The sequence below is a fragment of the Brachyhypopomus gauderio genome, chromosome 11, assembly GCF_052324685.1.
Source record: "Brachyhypopomus gauderio isolate BG-103 chromosome 11, BGAUD_0.2, whole genome shotgun sequence".
NCBI classification, from domain to species: domain Eukaryota; kingdom Metazoa; phylum Chordata; class Actinopteri; order Gymnotiformes; family Hypopomidae; genus Brachyhypopomus; species Brachyhypopomus gauderio.
In genome coordinates this window covers 16,784,135-16,801,634 of record NC_135221.1, presented here as the reverse complement: position 1 = coordinate 16,801,634, position 17,500 = coordinate 16,784,135, and the positions used below count along the sequence as shown (strand labels likewise).

Here is a 17,500-nt window from a genome sequence, read left to right as displayed (position 1 = left end):
CCTTAGGGCGTATGCAAGCGTTTTTTTGCTAGTGTCAGGAAAAGTTTCTGCCAGTCCTCTGCGTATAAAACTTCGGGCTCCCTCCAAACCGATGGAGCAATGGCGGAGGCTGAGGCCCGAGCCCGCCGTCTCGACACCACAGGAAACTTCATCTCGCGACTTTTCGACAGGAGTTCGCTGCCTGCGTTGAGCACCTTCGTGATCCTGTGGCTCTTTAGCTCTACTCCTCCGCTAGTTAAGCTTCTTCTGCGCTGGTAGATGTGAGTTAAATGGACCTTCGTGGGTCTTGTCTGTGGTGTGATGGGCATTAGTAATGATCACCGAGTACAGTGCTCCCGGCTATCATTAAGGGGAGCGTCCGTGACACTGCTCAGAGACAGCACGCCCCCCGGTGGGCGGAGCCTGGTCAGGTCCTGCCCTCTGTTCATCGACTTTGTTCTCCTTAACAACAGCAGAGCCACTGGAAGTCCTTTACCTGTCCTTGTTTTTGCCCAAACCAAAGATCTGACAGCAAACCCTAAGACTGTTGAAGTGACTGTGGATATCACGTGTGCTTTCAAACCTTTCTTTTATACAGTTATAGTAATGAAACCATTTCTTTGTATGAACTACTGTAAGCCATAACTGATAGGTTTTTTTTTTGTTTTGTTTTTTAAAGCTTTTTTTTTTTTTTTAGAATTTTGGGAGGAAGTGAAAAGATTCAGTATGTAGCCATTTTGTTGTGCTACAGAATAAGTGATAACCGAATGCTTGGATGGACAGTCCCTGTTCCTCTTCAGGCGATTACAGAAAAGTACCTGGACATCCACCACACACCAGTAGAGTGAAACAAGAGGACTTCCTTTGTGTTTCAGATCAGCCTCCCCTCAGGGAGAAAGTGCCTCAGGGAGACTCTGGACAAGGTTGTGCTTCATGTCTCTCCCGTCATGTGTTAACCGTTACTCCACGTGGAGGGGGGGCGGTAACCCCCGTGTTTTCCTTGGCCTTGTAGCTACCACAAATAAACCCGCCATCCATTTATATTCTGTCTTCGCCGTATTTGTTTGTAAAGCTGTCTGGGCACTTTTTGCGGGTGAAAATATGTCACCGCGAATATTGCAACCATTAGAAAACTTCTCGCCCCAGAGGAGGAGGTGGTGGGTGAAAATATATTCCTTCGAGAGATCTCATGCTTCAATTTGTAACAGTTCACATATTAGCACATTTATCCCAATTAATTCAGTAGCGATGTCTCCATGTGCTATAAGTGCTGTACTAGTAATGGACGCAAATCACTTTTTAAAACTTTTTGTTAAATCTAATTAAGCTTAATAAAGCTTTTATACTCCTATCTATCGCCCCCCCAATTTTCTCATTAGCTGGTCCTTCTCATGCATTCACACCAGTAAAATTCAGTTTACCTTCTCCATGTCCTTGTGGTTACAAGGTTAATTTAGCAGAATGGCAAACACTGGAGCAATTAGCCAATAAATATAGTTCCGCTCTTAAACTGAAATAGCCCAGATGGACCGCTGCTCCGGTCTGGGATGTGAAGTGAAGCTGGCTGTTTGTGTTACATGATTGCTGCCACACAGTCTCTCGGCGCCCCTTCCAAACGGGCCCGCGGGCCGATTGTTTGCGGCCTCGGCCTCGTTCGGTTAAGACCTCGGTCCTGCGGAGTCGCGCGAAAACAGATGTGTAAACCCAAAATCATCCTCGGCGCGTACAGGAACCACAGAACCTCACTGAGGCGGGCCTCATTTTTCACTCCTCTTTGAGGTGCCGTACCGAACTCAGGAGCCATGGCACTTCCCAGAATGCAAAGCGCTGTGAGTTCCGTGGGTCTGGCGCCCACGGTGCCAACTTCTGCTCCGTTCTGCTTTGCTGTACTGCAGTAAAATAGTTGATTAAGCTGCACACTCTTCTTTGAGGGGGGAAGACTGCTGAGAACGTTATGGCTCGACCTGTGTGTAGAGGAACGGGGTGCTTTATTTCACCCCTAAAACCTTAGCACCATTTCTTATACTGGTTTTGTTGATGGGGACAGTTGAGATGCATCTGTTTGGTTATGACTATGTTTATTTTAGGTTGCACTTCAACAGCTGGTTAAAACATGTTTAATCCTTCCAAACAGCTGAACACACACACACACACACAGTCTAAGATCATCTGCTATAAACTGAAAAATCCTTTTGGAGAAGTGCACCTCCAGCACCTGGTCTCTTGTGCAGGCCTATTCTTGACATCTGTTGGAGATTACAGCAGGTAATGACTGGTAGTTTTGTTCAAAGTTCCACTCCAACTACAGGACTGAACAACAGCTTAGGTCATAGAAAACTAAACCTTAAACACATTTGCCCATTTATAAGGGCTTTTTATTGTTAGAACTTGGGAAGGAAAATTCTTTCCTTTGCCCTGCGTTTGTGTGTGTGTGTGTGTGTGCACGCGTGTGCATGCACTCGTGTGTGTGCGCATGTTTGTGAGTGTGTGTGTGTGTGTGTGTGTGTGTGTGTGTGTGTGTGTGTGTGTGCATGCGTGTGCATGCACTCATGTGTGTGTGCGCGTGTTTGTGAGTGTGCGAGTGTGTGTGTGTGTGTGTGTGTGTGTGTGTGTGTGTGTGTGTGTGTGTCATGCGCATGTTCTGGTGGCCATCAGATCTTGAGGGGCTGCCGAAATATTGTTCGACTTCTCTGGGTGATGTCATGTAACCTCATAACGAGATGTCAACTGACATCATGTTCTCATTCTCCTGTTTTAATGAGGTTAGGCCTCTGCGCATGGCTTTATTTTATATGCTGAATCGCTGGATGATATTTACAATAGTGGAGCTGGGCCATGGTTCTACAGCACAACGTAGAAGCAGATGGTAGAACAAAACTGCTCCTGCACAAGGCAGGTGTGACGGAGAGACGCCACCGGAGAAGACCGCTGCTTCCCTGTCCTTAAAATGCACATTACTAAAAATCCCCTTTGCTCTTTGGCTGCGAGGAGGTGGAGGATTAGTACGACATCCTCCTTTAATCCATCCAACTTTCCCCAGAGTGTTTTCCCCTGTACCTGTTGTGCACTGGGAGAAACGTTTGTATTCCTGACGAGGTCTTTTGCTCACCTTTCAGAATGCTGGAGGATGACCTGAAGATCAGCAGTGATGAAGACGATGGTGAACAGGTGAGCTGCAATCACCAGCCGTACCGACCTCGCTGGCAGATGGTAGATCTTAACCAGCCATGGCAGTCACCCGGCTTTCCTAGGCCTGCGTGGCCCAGTTGAGTTTAACCAAGTCCTGGGTGAGTGAATTATCCAGGCTGAGACATGTACCTGAAGCCCGTGACACCGTGCAGGCTGTGGAAACGGCAGACAGAATGTGATAAACTGTTTCATCTAAGCACTTCTTACTCTGTGGAAGCGGTGTGCCATTAAATCTTGTTGAGATGCTGGAATCTCGTAATGATGCTTGCGGGTTGTGTAAAGATTCATAGGTTAGGGCTGGCGCATATGTACACACACACACACACACACGTATGCATTCATGCATGCATACACACCGTGTGCACACAAACGCACTGCTGTGTGCCACACTGGGTCAGCATGGGACTAACAGGAGTGGAGGATAGATAATGAACATGTTTCACACAGAGTAGGATATGTGTGTGTGTGTGTGTGTGTGTGTGTGTGTGTGTGTGTGTGTGTGTGTGTGTGTGTGTGTGTGTGTGTGTGTGTGTGCGCGCGCGTTTGTGCGTGTGTGTGTGTGTGTGCATGTGTGAGCATGTGTGTGTGCGTGCGTGGGTTAGTGTGCGTGTGTGTGTATATTGGAAAGAGGGGGTGGACTGGAAGAAACCAGATGAAGTAATTTTGCTTCTGTCTCATAGTGTCCACATAGAACCATATCCAAAGCAATTAACCTCTCTCGCCTGCTCATTCTCTCTCTCTCTCTCTCTCTCTCTCTCTCTCTCACCTGCTCTCTCTCTCACTTGCTCTCTCACTCTCTCACGTGCTCTCTCTCTGTCTTTCTTGCCTGCTCTCTCCCTCTCTCGCTCTCTCTCTCTCTCTCGTTCTCGTTCCTCACTCTCACCTGCTCTCTGTCTCTCTTGTCTCTCTCTGTGTCTCTTTTTCTATCTCTCTCCTGCTCTCTGTCTCTCTTGTCTCTCTGTGTCTCTTTCTCTCTATCTCTCTCTTCCCTGCTCTCTCTGTCTCTGTCTTTCTCTTTGCTTCTCCTTTTTTCCCCCTATTCTGTGGTTATACTAGAATATAGATATATAACAGGAATTTCATAGGAATTACCTGGTAAAGAGTTGACTGAAAGAGTTTCCTAGGGCCTTAATTGCCCTTTATGGTGTGCTTTTCCAAACTATACTCTTCTTTGCTTTAATTGCCTTAATTGGCTTTATTGCTGAATGGTTGCATCGACACTGCAAAACAAATGCCCCTTCCCAAACATAGTGAAGCACAAGAACCACTTTCCCTCCAGTGCAACCTCCATAAAAACGTGATTTAACATCTCGCGACAATATCGGCAGCATCTTTCCCTGAATCACTGGGCTGCAGGCTGAGGAGAGATTACAGAGAGGCCTCCAGATAAGCCCCGCCCACGGCTCCTCACCTTGCCTCTCCCCTGCCAATCAGTGGAGCCTTTATTTATGACCGCTGGCTGGCTTATTAATCATTTAACGTTCCTTCCTGTCCTCGTCCCGATTGAAAAGGATACTGGCGAGAGTGATAGCCAGAGAACGGCAAGGGAAGCTAATGGCATTTTTACAAGAGGGTATTGAAGTTCAATGACATCATTTGTTAAGAGACGGGGAGGATAATGGGGTTTCGGGGCCTTCAAGGTCCAGTGTGGCTGGAGGCTTTTTATTTGACGTGTAAAATTACGGATAATCAAACGCTGATCCGCCCGTCTGCGGTGCGGACCGGCGAAAGCGTCATGTAGCGAAGCGGCATTTAAGTGCAGGAGGGCTGCTAATGCTTCAGTACGGGGAGAAGCACACAGAGCAGAATAGATGTAGACCAGTGATCATGTAGACCAGTGAACATGCAGACCAGTGATCATGTAGACCAGTGATCATGTAGACCAATGATCATGTAGACCAGTGATCATGTAGACCAGTGATCATGTAGACCAGTGAACATGCAGACCAGTGATCATGTAGACCAGTGATCATGTAGACCAGTGATCATGTAGACCAGTGATCATGTAGACCAATGATCATGTAGACCAGTGAACATGCAGACCAGTGATCATGTAGACCAGTGAACATGTAGACCAGTGATCATGTAGACCAGTGATCATGTAGACCAGTGATCATGTAGACCAGTGAACATGCAGACCAGTGATCATATAGACCAGTGATCATGTAGACCAATGATCATGTAGACCAGTGATCATGTAGACCAGTGAACATGCAGACCAGTGATCATGTATACCAGTGATCATGTAGACCAGTGATCATGTAGACCAGTGAACATGTAGACCAGTGATCATGTAGACCAGTGAACATGTAGACCAGTGATCATGTAGACCAGTGATCATGTAGACCAGTGAACATGTAGACCCCACTGATGAACTAAGTGTAATGAGGTGGGTTAAATCAGGGATGCCAACCAGCTACTTATGGCAGACCAAGGGCCACTGAGCTTGCAAGATAGTCATTATTTATAACAACAACAACAGTAATAATAATATGCAGCCTTTTTGATCTTTTGCTTTTCTCTTGAATGCCATGAAGTCATTTCAGATCATGGTGAATTCTGTGCTCAGGTTGTTTTGTTCAAGTCGAGTTCAGCTGGCTGGATTGTCAGGTGTTGTGGTAGTTCTACCGTTGTTTCCTCTTGTCTTAGGAATGGACTGTCTTCTCCTGCACAGCTATCCACCTGTTCATGTCCTATCGCCGGGCGTGGTGTTCAGCACACTAAAACGCTTTGTTGCCCTCAGTATTTGGAAGGCTTGCGTGGCCTGAAGTGCAAAGCCAACTTTCACTCCAGTATGAATACCTGAGGAAAGAGTCCTACTGCACACACAGAACAGAGGCAGCCCTGTTACTACAGTCACTTACTACAGTCACCTACTACAGTTACTTATTACAGTCATCTACTACAGTTACTTACTACAGGCACTTACTACAGTCACCTACAGGTCACCTACTACAGTCACCTACTAGTCACCTACTACAGTCACCTTCTACAGTCACCTTCTACAGTCACCTTCTACAGTCACCTACTACAGTCACTTACTACAGTCACCTACTACAGTCACTTACTACAGTCACCTACTACAGTCACTTACTACAGTCACTTACTACAGTCACTTACTACAGTCACCTTCTACAGTCACCTTCTACAGTCACTTACTACAGTCACCTACAACAGTCACCTACTACAGTCACCTACTAGTCACCTACTACAGTCACCTTCTACAGGTCACCTACTACAGTCACCTACTACAGTCACCTACTAGTCACCTACTACAGTCACCTTCTACAGTCACCTTCTACAGTCACCTACTACAGTCACTTACTACAGTCACCTACTACAGTCACTTACTACAGTCACTTACTACAGTCACCTTCTACAGTCACCTACTACAGTCACTTACTACAGTCACCTACTACAGTCACTTACTACAGTTACTTACTACAGTCACCTACTACAGTCACCTACTAGTCACCTTCTACAGTCACCTTCTACAGTCACCTACTACAGTTACCTACTACAATCACCTACTACAGTTACTTACTACAATCACCTACTACAATCACCTACTACAGTCACCTACTACAGTCACTTACTACAATCACCTACTACAGTCACCTACTACAGTCACTTACTACAATCACCTACTACAGTCACTTACTACAATCACCTACTACAGTTACTTACTACAATCGCCTACTACAATCACCTACTACAGTCACCTACTACAGTCACTTACTACAATCACCTACTACAGTCACCCATGTGCCTGTGGACATTAGTGCCTATTTTTACACACATGCTACACTTTGGTCCATAAGTATGTGTGTGTATGTGTGCGTGCATGCGTGCATTCATATGTGTGTGTGTGTGTGTTTGTGTGTGTGTGTGTGTGTGTGTGTGTGTGTGTGTGTGTGTGTGTGTGTGTGGGTGCGCTCATATGCCTGTGAACCACACGCACGTGTCCACGTGCGTGCACACCCACACCACCGCCGCTGCTGCCCCCAGCCGGGTTGCCTAGCAACGCGAGAACGTGTGCGGCTTGGAAGAAGCCCAAAATTCCCCACAGAGCAGGAAAGCAGCAATAAGAGCCTCTCTGACAAATGATGTGAGCCGTTTGGTCTAATACACTGTGAAGATCACTGGCCCCTCTCCTGAATGATAAATGGACTGTATACAGATCAATGGGCACAGCCATCAGCCAGGTCTACGCGGCTGTGCCCGCGCCGGCCAATGCCAGCCGGCCGTCGCTCACCCGCACGCCCTGTTATCTCTCAATCCGCCCCCATCCTGCCCCAGAGACCTGTGTCTGATGGGCGCGTGCTAGGAAAGCACCTTTGTACAGCCGAAGGAGTCCCCGCGGTCCAAACAGGCTGGCTCTGACTCGGATGAGGGAGATGCTTCAGTTTGGATCCTTTGTGTTTTGGTTGTTGTTGTTTTATCGTAAAGCTGGAGGGTAAGGAATTTGGAAAGAGAGCGAAGCCCCTAATCAATTAGTGATACCTGTCTCCACAAGATGGCTTTAAGGACGTGCCAAATGTGCATTCCAGTTTTTTCTAATTCAGAAGGAAAACAATACTGTGTAGGCAGATTTATTAGTCAAGACATGGTACAAAATTGTTGTCCTAACCATCCTATCCTACCCAGACAGTCGATGTACATGCAGTTCACTCTGTGTGTAATTGGACAGTCACACAATTTTTAGTTTTCTTAGATTTGTATTTCAGCATATCGGACTGTTATTGGCTTTAATTTCAGAGTATTTGTCTCCCACATATAAATAATAATGTTATATACAGTAAACCTTAAGAATGTGGCCATGTCTGAACCATCAGCGTGTCGTCGTTTCCTTAGTCTCTGTGCAGAAAAGCTAACGAAACGTTGGGAGTTGATTCGACGTGTGCCGTGCACACCTGGTATCGGTCGGTGCTGTCTCAAAGCAAGGAGCGAATACCAAAGACCCAGCCGAGTGGACCGCCGCAGGGATAAGACATCGGAATAGAGACGTAGCCAAAGCGTTTGGCATCGACTGCTCGGCATTTCGTTAAGAAGTGATATGGCGGAGAGCTCTTTATGGGCCGAGGTACTCCCCGGACCTGAGGGTCACAGAACGTGCATCACAGCTGGCAGAACATCAACTAAAAATACTCCAGCGTGAAGTATTTGTTACAGTTTATGTTTCTTGTTATGATTGTGTTATATTGTGCTATTATGCTCTTTATACGCACGTATAAAGAGTTCCGAGAGGTATAAAGAGGTTTGTGATCTCTATGTGGTCCACCCAGTACAGACAATACCCATGAATTAAAGCTGCTATTCTGCCCTTGAACCTCAAAGTTATCGTTTCGTTTTAAAATCCAAATGTGTTGAAATGCACAGGCCAAAAGGTCTCAAAACAGCATTTCCATCACCTTGTGATAGATTCTAATAATGTTCCATGTCAAACGCCTCTTATAAGCCAAAAAAAAGTCATTTCTAAATAAAATATAGAACAAATATAGAAATGTTTTTCTGAAATGCACAATTGTAAGACTTGAACAATGAAAGGAATTTACAGGCTCTGCTAGGATGAGTTCCAGATCCGTGAAAACGTCTTTTATGAGCCCCGAGGCAGCAGTGATTCGCTCCGGGTGTTCAGACGTTGGAGCGCCCTCCATCTGTGGCCTTGAACTTGCACGTCTGCCTGAAGTGTTCATCCGCTACGGCGCCATCGGCGGCCCGGAGTTCACGCGTGTTCCCTCACCCTCCTTCTCTGCACTTTGTCTAACTGATTTTTTTATCTCGCCCGCAGGCCACAGACAAGACCAAGGCCAGGAGTGCACCTGCAAGGTAAGTCACTGCTCCACTCCCCCTCCTGCTTGACCGAGCCACATGTCCCGTTGATGGACCTGCAGATAGCAGATGCTAAGTTGCTGGGTGTCTGGTCGGGCTTGTCGGGTCGGGTGTCTGGTCGGGCTTGTCGGGTCGGGTGTCTGGTCGGGCGCGTCGGGTGTCTGGCCGGGCGTGTCTGGTCGGGCGTCTTATCGGGTGTCTGGTCGAGAGTGTCGGGTGACTCCTGAAGATGATGGCCAGAATTAGAGGCAAAATGAAGTTTGAGGAATTAGAGGTTTGAATCTGTGCAGTGAATATTGTGATTTACGAAATATAGTCCCGTGCAAAAAAAACCCGCTTTTCATTTAAAGTGTGGTGGAAACGCTCGTTATGTTAATAGTTATCAGGAAAAGAGACAGGACACAGGTATTTAAAAGATTATTACATAAAGCCACCAAAGCTATTATATTTAATGTATCAGTATTTAGATTGTCCAAACTGCCGTATTTTTGCACCCTACTGCCAATGTTATTCTTTCATCCTTCCAATTTTAAACCCACCGAGTTACAGCAGTGTCTCGCCCACAAAAGGTGTTCCTGAAGGTGTCACGCCCGCTGGTCCCCCTCAGAGAGACCCGTACACTCAGGCAGGCATCCGCCCACACACACCTTAGTTGCCTTGCGAATTTTGTTTTTATGTGCACCTGAAATGCGTAAAAGAGATTTTTCTGAGGATATTAGCTACAATATCCACTTGCATAACGAAGGGGAAAGTCAAGTGAAAAAAAAAGTGTGTGTGTGTTTTCCCACGGTGTAAATTTCTTTATGACTAGAATTATGTAAGCCATTGGCCGCTATGACCGTTTTTGACCTAGTCGCAACCCTGAATGGTGAGGAGGTGATGAAATGTCGATTGGCGTGCTGTGAGAGAGTATGATAACCTAAGAAACCCAGCCCCCACCATCAAGCACAGAATCTGTCCTGCAGGCAGCGTTAGCTCCTGTCAAGAACGCTCTAAGCCTCCCTGCGTCGAGACTCCGCAGAATCCCCCCCCCCCACCGCCATCCGGTGGCGGCTTTGTGGAGGGGGGCCTCATTAAGGAGACGGCGAGAGAAACATGGCCTGCAGCCGTGTTCCCAGCCGGGGAGCTGGGGAGCGCAGACGCTGCTAGCGATCCTGGGGCCGTGGCAACACCCCCCACCCCTCCCCCCACACGCTGTAGCTAGGACCACAGTCTTCTGCTGCAGGCAGGGGGTGTTTGGGGGGTTGAGGTGATATTCAGGAGGGCGCAGGGACTCGGGGAGGCTGTAGGTATTTAGGAGAAAGCTGGGGGAGTGGGGGGGGGGGGGGGGGGGCTTTAAGACCATGTGTTTTGTTGATGTTTCATGTGTAGTCAGCGTACATGTAGGAAAGGTGGGAGATATTAAATATGCTCCATAGGTACATTATTAAATTCCATATGGTGTTTACACTTGTTCTTGCGATACAATCCAGTTTAGTTCCACATCGAAATCCGGCTCGTAAAAAACCATTTTCAGGCCTGTGTGCAAAGTTGAATTTTTAAAAGGTGAATTTTGAGTGTTTTTAAACTAGTTCCTGTGTGCTGAGAGCTCCAGCTCAGGTGCGGCACGTCGGTTTGACTTAGCGCAGCTGATCTCTGCCTCGTCCGTGGGGGGCTCCGCCACGGCGCCGTGGAGCACGCCGTCTCGCCCCCGCTTCCAGGAGGCGCCGCTCACGGGATGTGCCCATTAAAACGTAGCCTCCGGTTCAGCCCAGGGCAGTCCGCTCCTGCAGCACGGCCACGTGGGCCTCGCCCGGGCATGAAGGCGCCGCTCCCCGAGGCAGAGAGCTGGTCCGAGATCAGGCTCCGGTGCGATCGATGCCGTCGATCGCACAGAGCCGAGACGGCCGGGCTGACCTCGGATCGGCATCGCCGGTGCGACACCTGTGACTCGGGTCACGTTTTACACCGGGAGGAGCGGCGACAGCGGAACACACGATCCGTTCCCTGGGGGCATTGGCTCGTCGTCTTAGCCTCAGATTGCGTGCCTTGGCCATATGTGACATGCGACATGCCACAAAACGACAGCACACGGGCTTCTGTGGCGCTGTGTCTCTCTGCAAACATGACACCGACTGCACGCTTCCACACACTAACGCCGTTAGCTTTTGACAAAGAGCCTAATCATCTGTATCCCCTCTAAGTGCTATTGGCAAGCGCAGCAGAGAAAGGCAAGAGGTCGACTCTGAGCAAACGTATTGACCCGTTATTGGAAGCATTACCTTCTGTTGTTAGATTTAAAGATCGCAGCAAGCCACTGTGATTAAAGGGGAGGACTTTTCTGGAGCCGCCGTGTCTGGTGAAATAAAAGTTTCATGTAAAGCTTAATGCCTTGACCGACGGTTTACAGCCACAGTCTTCTGGACCAAAATGTGAATGGCTGCAGACACCAGAGCTTCACTGAACCACACGTAACTCAAAACATTATTGTCATTCATGTATTCCAGCACGTCTGAGAGCTTCTGTGTATGGGTGTGTGTGGGTGTGACAAAAAAAATCCTTATATCAGTGGACTAGAAATCGCCTTCTTTAAAATCTCCACCAGACTTGATACCTGTCTGTTTGATTTAGTGGGGTGTGTGGCGGTCTCCGTGTAAGGCTAGGTCTTGTTTTGCTTTTTGTGTCGTTTGGGTTTTGTGTTTAGGTGTTGTTTAGTCTGCCACATGAAAACATGGGCCGAAGTCCGAATTCCTGCCCTCTTGGTCTGTTCAAAGTCAACCTCTTTCATTTATATTAGCGAATTCACTAGTTTTTTTTTTGTATTTCACACAGGCCTTCGTATTTTAGACGGTTCATCATTGCGGTTGTAACTTCTGAATGCTGTTTCGGTTCGTATCGTGTTTTCTACCCTGTGCTTGTCCTTAAGGGCTGTAGTGGGAGGGGCTGGCAGAGGCTGCCTGGGCGTGGCCTGGTGGCCTTGGTGACGGTCTTCTCCAAGTTGCTAGTAGTTGAGCAGCAGGTACTCTTAATATTTAAATAATGTCTGTTTTCAGAATAACAGAGGTGTTACACTATAATTACAGAGGTGTATAATTGCAACTTTCAACCCGATAGAGGTGTTAGTTACTTTATAATGTTGCTTCAGGAGCACAAGTGGGGCTCAATTAATGGAGCTCATACACAGACAACAGTTTACAAGGAGGTTATGAATATAATTCGGTTTAGATAGTAATGACATTTCTGGTAATTGTACCAGTCCAGCTTGAGAGAAGGAGTCGTGCCACGCTGAAGGACTGCACCTGCTTAAACCAGCCACGGCTGCCCACAGTGAATCGGGTCAGAAACATCAAGCATGTGAACTGTGTCAAGGATCATAGTCGAGCAGCATCTGGCCTTAAGTTTCGATTTTACTATCGACTAAGCAGTAAACAAACCGGGGTCAGTGCATCCACATTACACCCCATTGATTGGTTCATCTAACACGTGTCCCCACCGCCTCTACAACAGTGGAGCACGCAGTGCTATTTCTGCATAGGATCCTATTAGAGTTTCAGAAAAGACGCACGCACACGCACGGCCTCAACGGCACGTAGCGTATCGGAGGGCTTGAAAGTAAATGTTATGAAGGTTGGCGAGTTTGGGGGGTGGGGTTAGAGAGGGGGGGGGGCACGTATTGAGTTTACCTCCGCAGACGGGCTTTGGCTGATAGCAATCTCTGTGAGCAGTGAAGCAGCAAATATATTGCTGGCTCCTCCGGCCCGGTAAAGGAGGAGAGGCAGATGGAGGAGGAGAGGGGGAGGGGGGGGGGGGGGTGGAGGCAGGTCTCCCCTCTCCTCCCTCCCTCTGTCTCCCTTTCTCCTCCATCATTATTCATCTCTCTTCGCTCCACACTGCTGTGTATCATATCAGCCGCCGTGTCCCCATCATCGCCTCTCGTTCCAAACAATATGTTTTAATGTGCTGCCGCAGAAAACGGCTGGCGTATTTCAGAAGGGGGGGGGGGGGGGGCATCGAAGGCGACGCCGGAGAATGGCAGGTAGCAATAAAGCATGGCGAAAGGGGGGCAAAATGTACTTTATATTGTTCGCCGTGAATATCTTACGCTGTAGCTTTCCATGGGGGGGGGGGGGGGGGGGGGGCTGCGGCCGGAGCCTCGGATTTACCCTATGACCTGTCAATCATAAAGACCGAAGCACGCTGTCATGCGGCTTAACCGGGGGCGTATATCTATCGACTGTCATTTGCAAAATCGCTCACCGTGATACACCGTAAAAGACTTGCCATTGTGTTTAATCAGTCGAAACCCGTGCGATCCATTACTGCTGAGGTAAGTCGGGTGTGCGGGAGTGGAGTCGCGCTACAGGACACAGGAGCCATGAGAGCTGGAGGCCTGCTGTGATATTCTACTCTTTTGACTTATAAACAGGGAATTTTTTCCAGGTTAAGTGGAGATAGTCAGCTTTCATCAAGCTGGAATGAAGGCTTGGCGATGGGGGGGAGGTAATTACCCTGCTCGGCTGGGCCGCTGGAGGTCTTATACGTCTGACTGTGGCAGGCGGCCACGTTTAATTACTCCACCACGTGGAGGGCCCCCTCAGCTATTTAACGCAGAAGATCGTAATAAGCGGGGCAGAGGTGCCGGTGCGACAAGTCTCCGGTCACACCGCTTTTAATCTTTTGCCCGGGCGTCCCAGGTGGACGGCGAAGGGTGCGCGCTCACGCCCGGCTCTCCGCTAGCGCGAGGACGGCCCTCGCGCGCGGGTCACCCCAACGCCCTTGTCCTGCAGCGCGACTTTCGCCATTAAAAGCTTGAGTAGGCGGTGCCAGGGCTGGAAAAGTCATTTGCTAGCTTAAGGGGGGTGTGACATCACATAATACAATATATTCTGGGCAAGTGTTCTTTTGACACGGACCTGAGTGGCAAGCAGGCAAAACACTAGAGGATAAGAGGCAGAGAGAGACAGCAAGAGAGAGACAGAGAGAGAGAGAGACAGCTAAGGTGACCTAAGATGGTGAAAGGAAGACGAGTGACCTAAGCCAGCCTGAGAGGTGTAAGCTTTCAGCACTGCTGTCTCACAGCCACGTGATCTGTCACTCGCTGTCTACGAAGTCTGGCCCGGTTTTGGCAGGGAGGCCCAGCCCCCCCCTCCTCCCAGTATGTCACGCACCAACTTTCCCACACCTCTGCCAAAGCTGGCCAGCTTGGTGTCTCTCCAGTTTCATGCTCTTTATATTGGGGAATTAAACTGGCCCACGAGGCCCCTGTTTCTGCCGGCCCGTGTGAATGAAGAGTCGATATGATCATAGCCATGTGCCCCGGTATGCTTAGAACGCGAGATTAATTTCGCTGTCAGAAATTTGAGCTTCGTAAAGGTTAATTTCCCACTGCAAGTGACTGAAGTTGAAGTGTGTTGATCCAGCCAAAGGCAATACAAAGTTTCAGCTGATGAATCAAGTATCGAGTCAATTATGTCGTAATCTCCATCAGATGTATTACCATCCAAGTCCAAAGGAGCAGGTGGTCGACTTGCCTTCCAGAATCAAAGTACAAACAGTTCGGACTGTGTTTGTTTATGCCAAGAATTATTCATCAATTACAACAGATGCTCAGTCTTCCTATTACTGCAACATCCCTTGGACCAAATTACATGTTATGGAAATATAAGCCATACAAGGATACAAGCCACAAAGCAGAATTTGTGACTATGCTTTTAGTAGGTAGTTCACGATTAGTTTTAATAGAATAATGTAGATTCAGCTAGTGGTTCCATGGCAAATGTACATTTGAAACCTCTCAATGCAGTGCAATGCTGCATTAAGGCTGAAAAATTGCTATTTTGAGTAACTCTGGTGTTCTGGATGAAATGACCGCTGCTGTGTTTTACCAGCGATCTGGAACATTCCAACATACTTATTCCATTTTCACACCCGCTTGCAGCTGCAAAATAGTTGGATTACATTTTTTTTCTTCGTGTTTATTCAGTTCAAACCCTATTATTTCCTTGAGGGAAAAAAAAACAACTTTCCTTGAGGATTTACGCTAATCCAGAGTGAGTCAGCTCCGGCCATTCAGACCTTCGGATGTCGGAGCGAGTCCGAGGACATTTTCGGAAGGCGAGCCACATCTTATCTGGCGTCAGCGTGGTGGACGGAGCCCAGAAGACCTCCTCCACCCAGGAGCTTGGGTTTCAGGAACATCTTCATTCTTTTACTTTTTTTCCATCCAGCAGCTAGGCCTCACGCCAGCTTCCTGGTACCGGAGAAGAGCAGCTACAGATCGCTGTTCATGCATTTGGTCTGGTGGGGTTTTATAGAAGCTCCACTCTCCTTTGTTTAAGCCCTGTTGCAGGATTCCGAGCGGAATGGCTGGAGTTCTCCGTGATGCATTCCACTTGGAATGAGGGATTTTGATTTTTTTATTTTATTTTATTTTATTTTTTGACATTTGCTTTACATCAAACAGTTCAGAAACTCTGCTGGCATTTTCTCTACAGATAAATCCTGACACATGGAACAAAACGCTTTGTGAATGCCGCATCTGGATTATGATCTCCATAAAGCCTGCGAGGCTCTCCAACAGCGCATTAGACTTGCAAATGATTTTTCCGAATGGAGCACTGTTAATGGTTCGGATATCCTTGCTCCATCTTGACCCGTGTGCTGCCTGGCGGACATGCCGGGCAGATGTGGCAGGATCCGACAGAACGTGCATCGAGTTGTAGGGGCGCAAATAAATGGTGCGCTGATGAGATAGATGTGTTAAGGAGCTACGTGACAACGTCTGAAGCACTGAGCCTTTTTTACTTACATAGGGTCTCTTTTGGCTTTGACAGTATATAAGGCAGTGTTTTGCTTGTAACAAACTTAAAAACTTTAAAAAGATTAGTGCCTACAAGTTACTTTTGACAATGTTGTAGGTTCTTACACACACACACACACACACACACACACACACACACACACACACACAAACTCATACATACACACTGTGTACCTTCTGCTCCTCTTTATACCCCTGCAATCAAAACATCAGGGCTGGCTTTCATGTCATCAAAGTAGAACGTCTCCTAGTGCTCAGGGCTGATTTGGCATGCAATAACTTGTGTGTGTGTGTGTGTGTGTGTGTGTGTGTGTGTGTGTGTGTGTGTGTGTGTGTGTGTTACATATTTACTTCCCATACACTTGTATGCTCATTGCCATACGTGTCCAAGCACACATTCAGCCAGAGCTTGAAGAGAGAGAGAGAGAGAGAGAGAGAGAGAGAGAGAGAGAGAGAGAGCCAACCCCTTCCCACCTCGCTGACTCACTCCTCTTACATTCCAGCTGCAGGACAGGGGAGAGCCATGGACCACCATGACATCTCTCTCTCTCTCTCTCTCTCTCTCTCTCTCTCTCTCTCTCTCTCTCTCTCTCTCTCTCTCTCTCTCTCTCTCTCTGGATGATGTGCTCAGGAAGAACTGAAGAGCCATTAGTGGAATCCAGATGTTGGCTCTGTGGAAATGCCACAATGAATCACGCGAGGACTATACATTATTCTGCGGTTCGGAAACATCTCATTTCTCAATGCCATCGTGGACGCACCAGCCACAGGCCTTTCCAGCTAGGTGCTCCCTTTGTTGAGTGCATCCCCCCTCAGATCCAGCACACAGGCAGCAAACTGTAGGGCATAAACTAAGCAATACGTACATGATTGATATTTAGTCGTTATGTCTATAAACATCCTGCCTGGGTCCATGTCGATCCATTTTTGGGAATGTTGTGATTAGGATTTCTTTAGAAACATCTTGTTGTGTGCTAGTGAAATGGAGTTGGTTGATGGCATAGATTTTTTTTTTATTATTATTATTTTGGCCTGTCGTTAGTTGAGTTCTGTAGCTGTTTTATTGCGTTGTTGGGTCTTGTGGTGGGTTTATGGCTTTGGTTTGAACAGCTCTGGGTCGTAGGCACATTCTGACAACCCATAACAGAAACCCAGGCCCATATGCACATGTGTGTGTTCCTTTATGCTTCCATGATACACACACTGATATATGGTGAGTTTAGCTTTTCTTGCCACGTCTGTCTGTTTGCCAGTCTAAAACTAAACCCCACGAGGTCATAATTTTGCGTTCCTCTCACAGTCTCTCTCTCTCTCTCTTTCTCTCTCTCCCTGCGTCTGTCTGACTCTCTTTCTCTCTTTTTCCCTCTTCAGTTCATACCTCATACACACCAAACAACTAAACCCCCTTTGCATCCTGTAAAGTGCATCTGCGACCGTGGGCAGAGTCTCTGCTTGAGCCGTCTCACTCCACATACTCTAGTCACTCTACATTTACTCACAAGACACTCAGGACCGATATGTTACACTTATTTACATAAGGCTGTCAGTCCCCCTCAGTATCCAGGCGTTACAGCCCTCTGCAGCCCCCTTTTCTCCTTCTCCCGTTCCCTCACTTCCGCACCGACCACAGTTTCGACGGAGCAAAAGCACGCGGCGGCGGCCGGCCGAGAGCCGCTTTGAGGTCTCGCAGACGTAAAATAG

General features: G+C 47.8%; 1 protein-coding gene across 1 annotated transcript in view; it reads left to right on the top strand.

Annotated features, from left to right (window-relative positions):
• aff2 (AF4/FMR2 family, member 2) overlaps positions 1-17,500 on the top strand; it is a 69,017-nt gene that overhangs the window by 19,697 nt on the left and 31,820 nt on the right. Inside the window, exons 8-9 of the mRNA XM_077021040.1 lie at positions 3,096-3,147; positions 8,960-8,997. Coding sequence (XP_076877155.1) covers positions 3,096-3,147; positions 8,960-8,997 — 90 coding nt within the window. The remainder of the gene's footprint in view (positions 1-3,095; positions 3,148-8,959; positions 8,998-17,500) is intronic.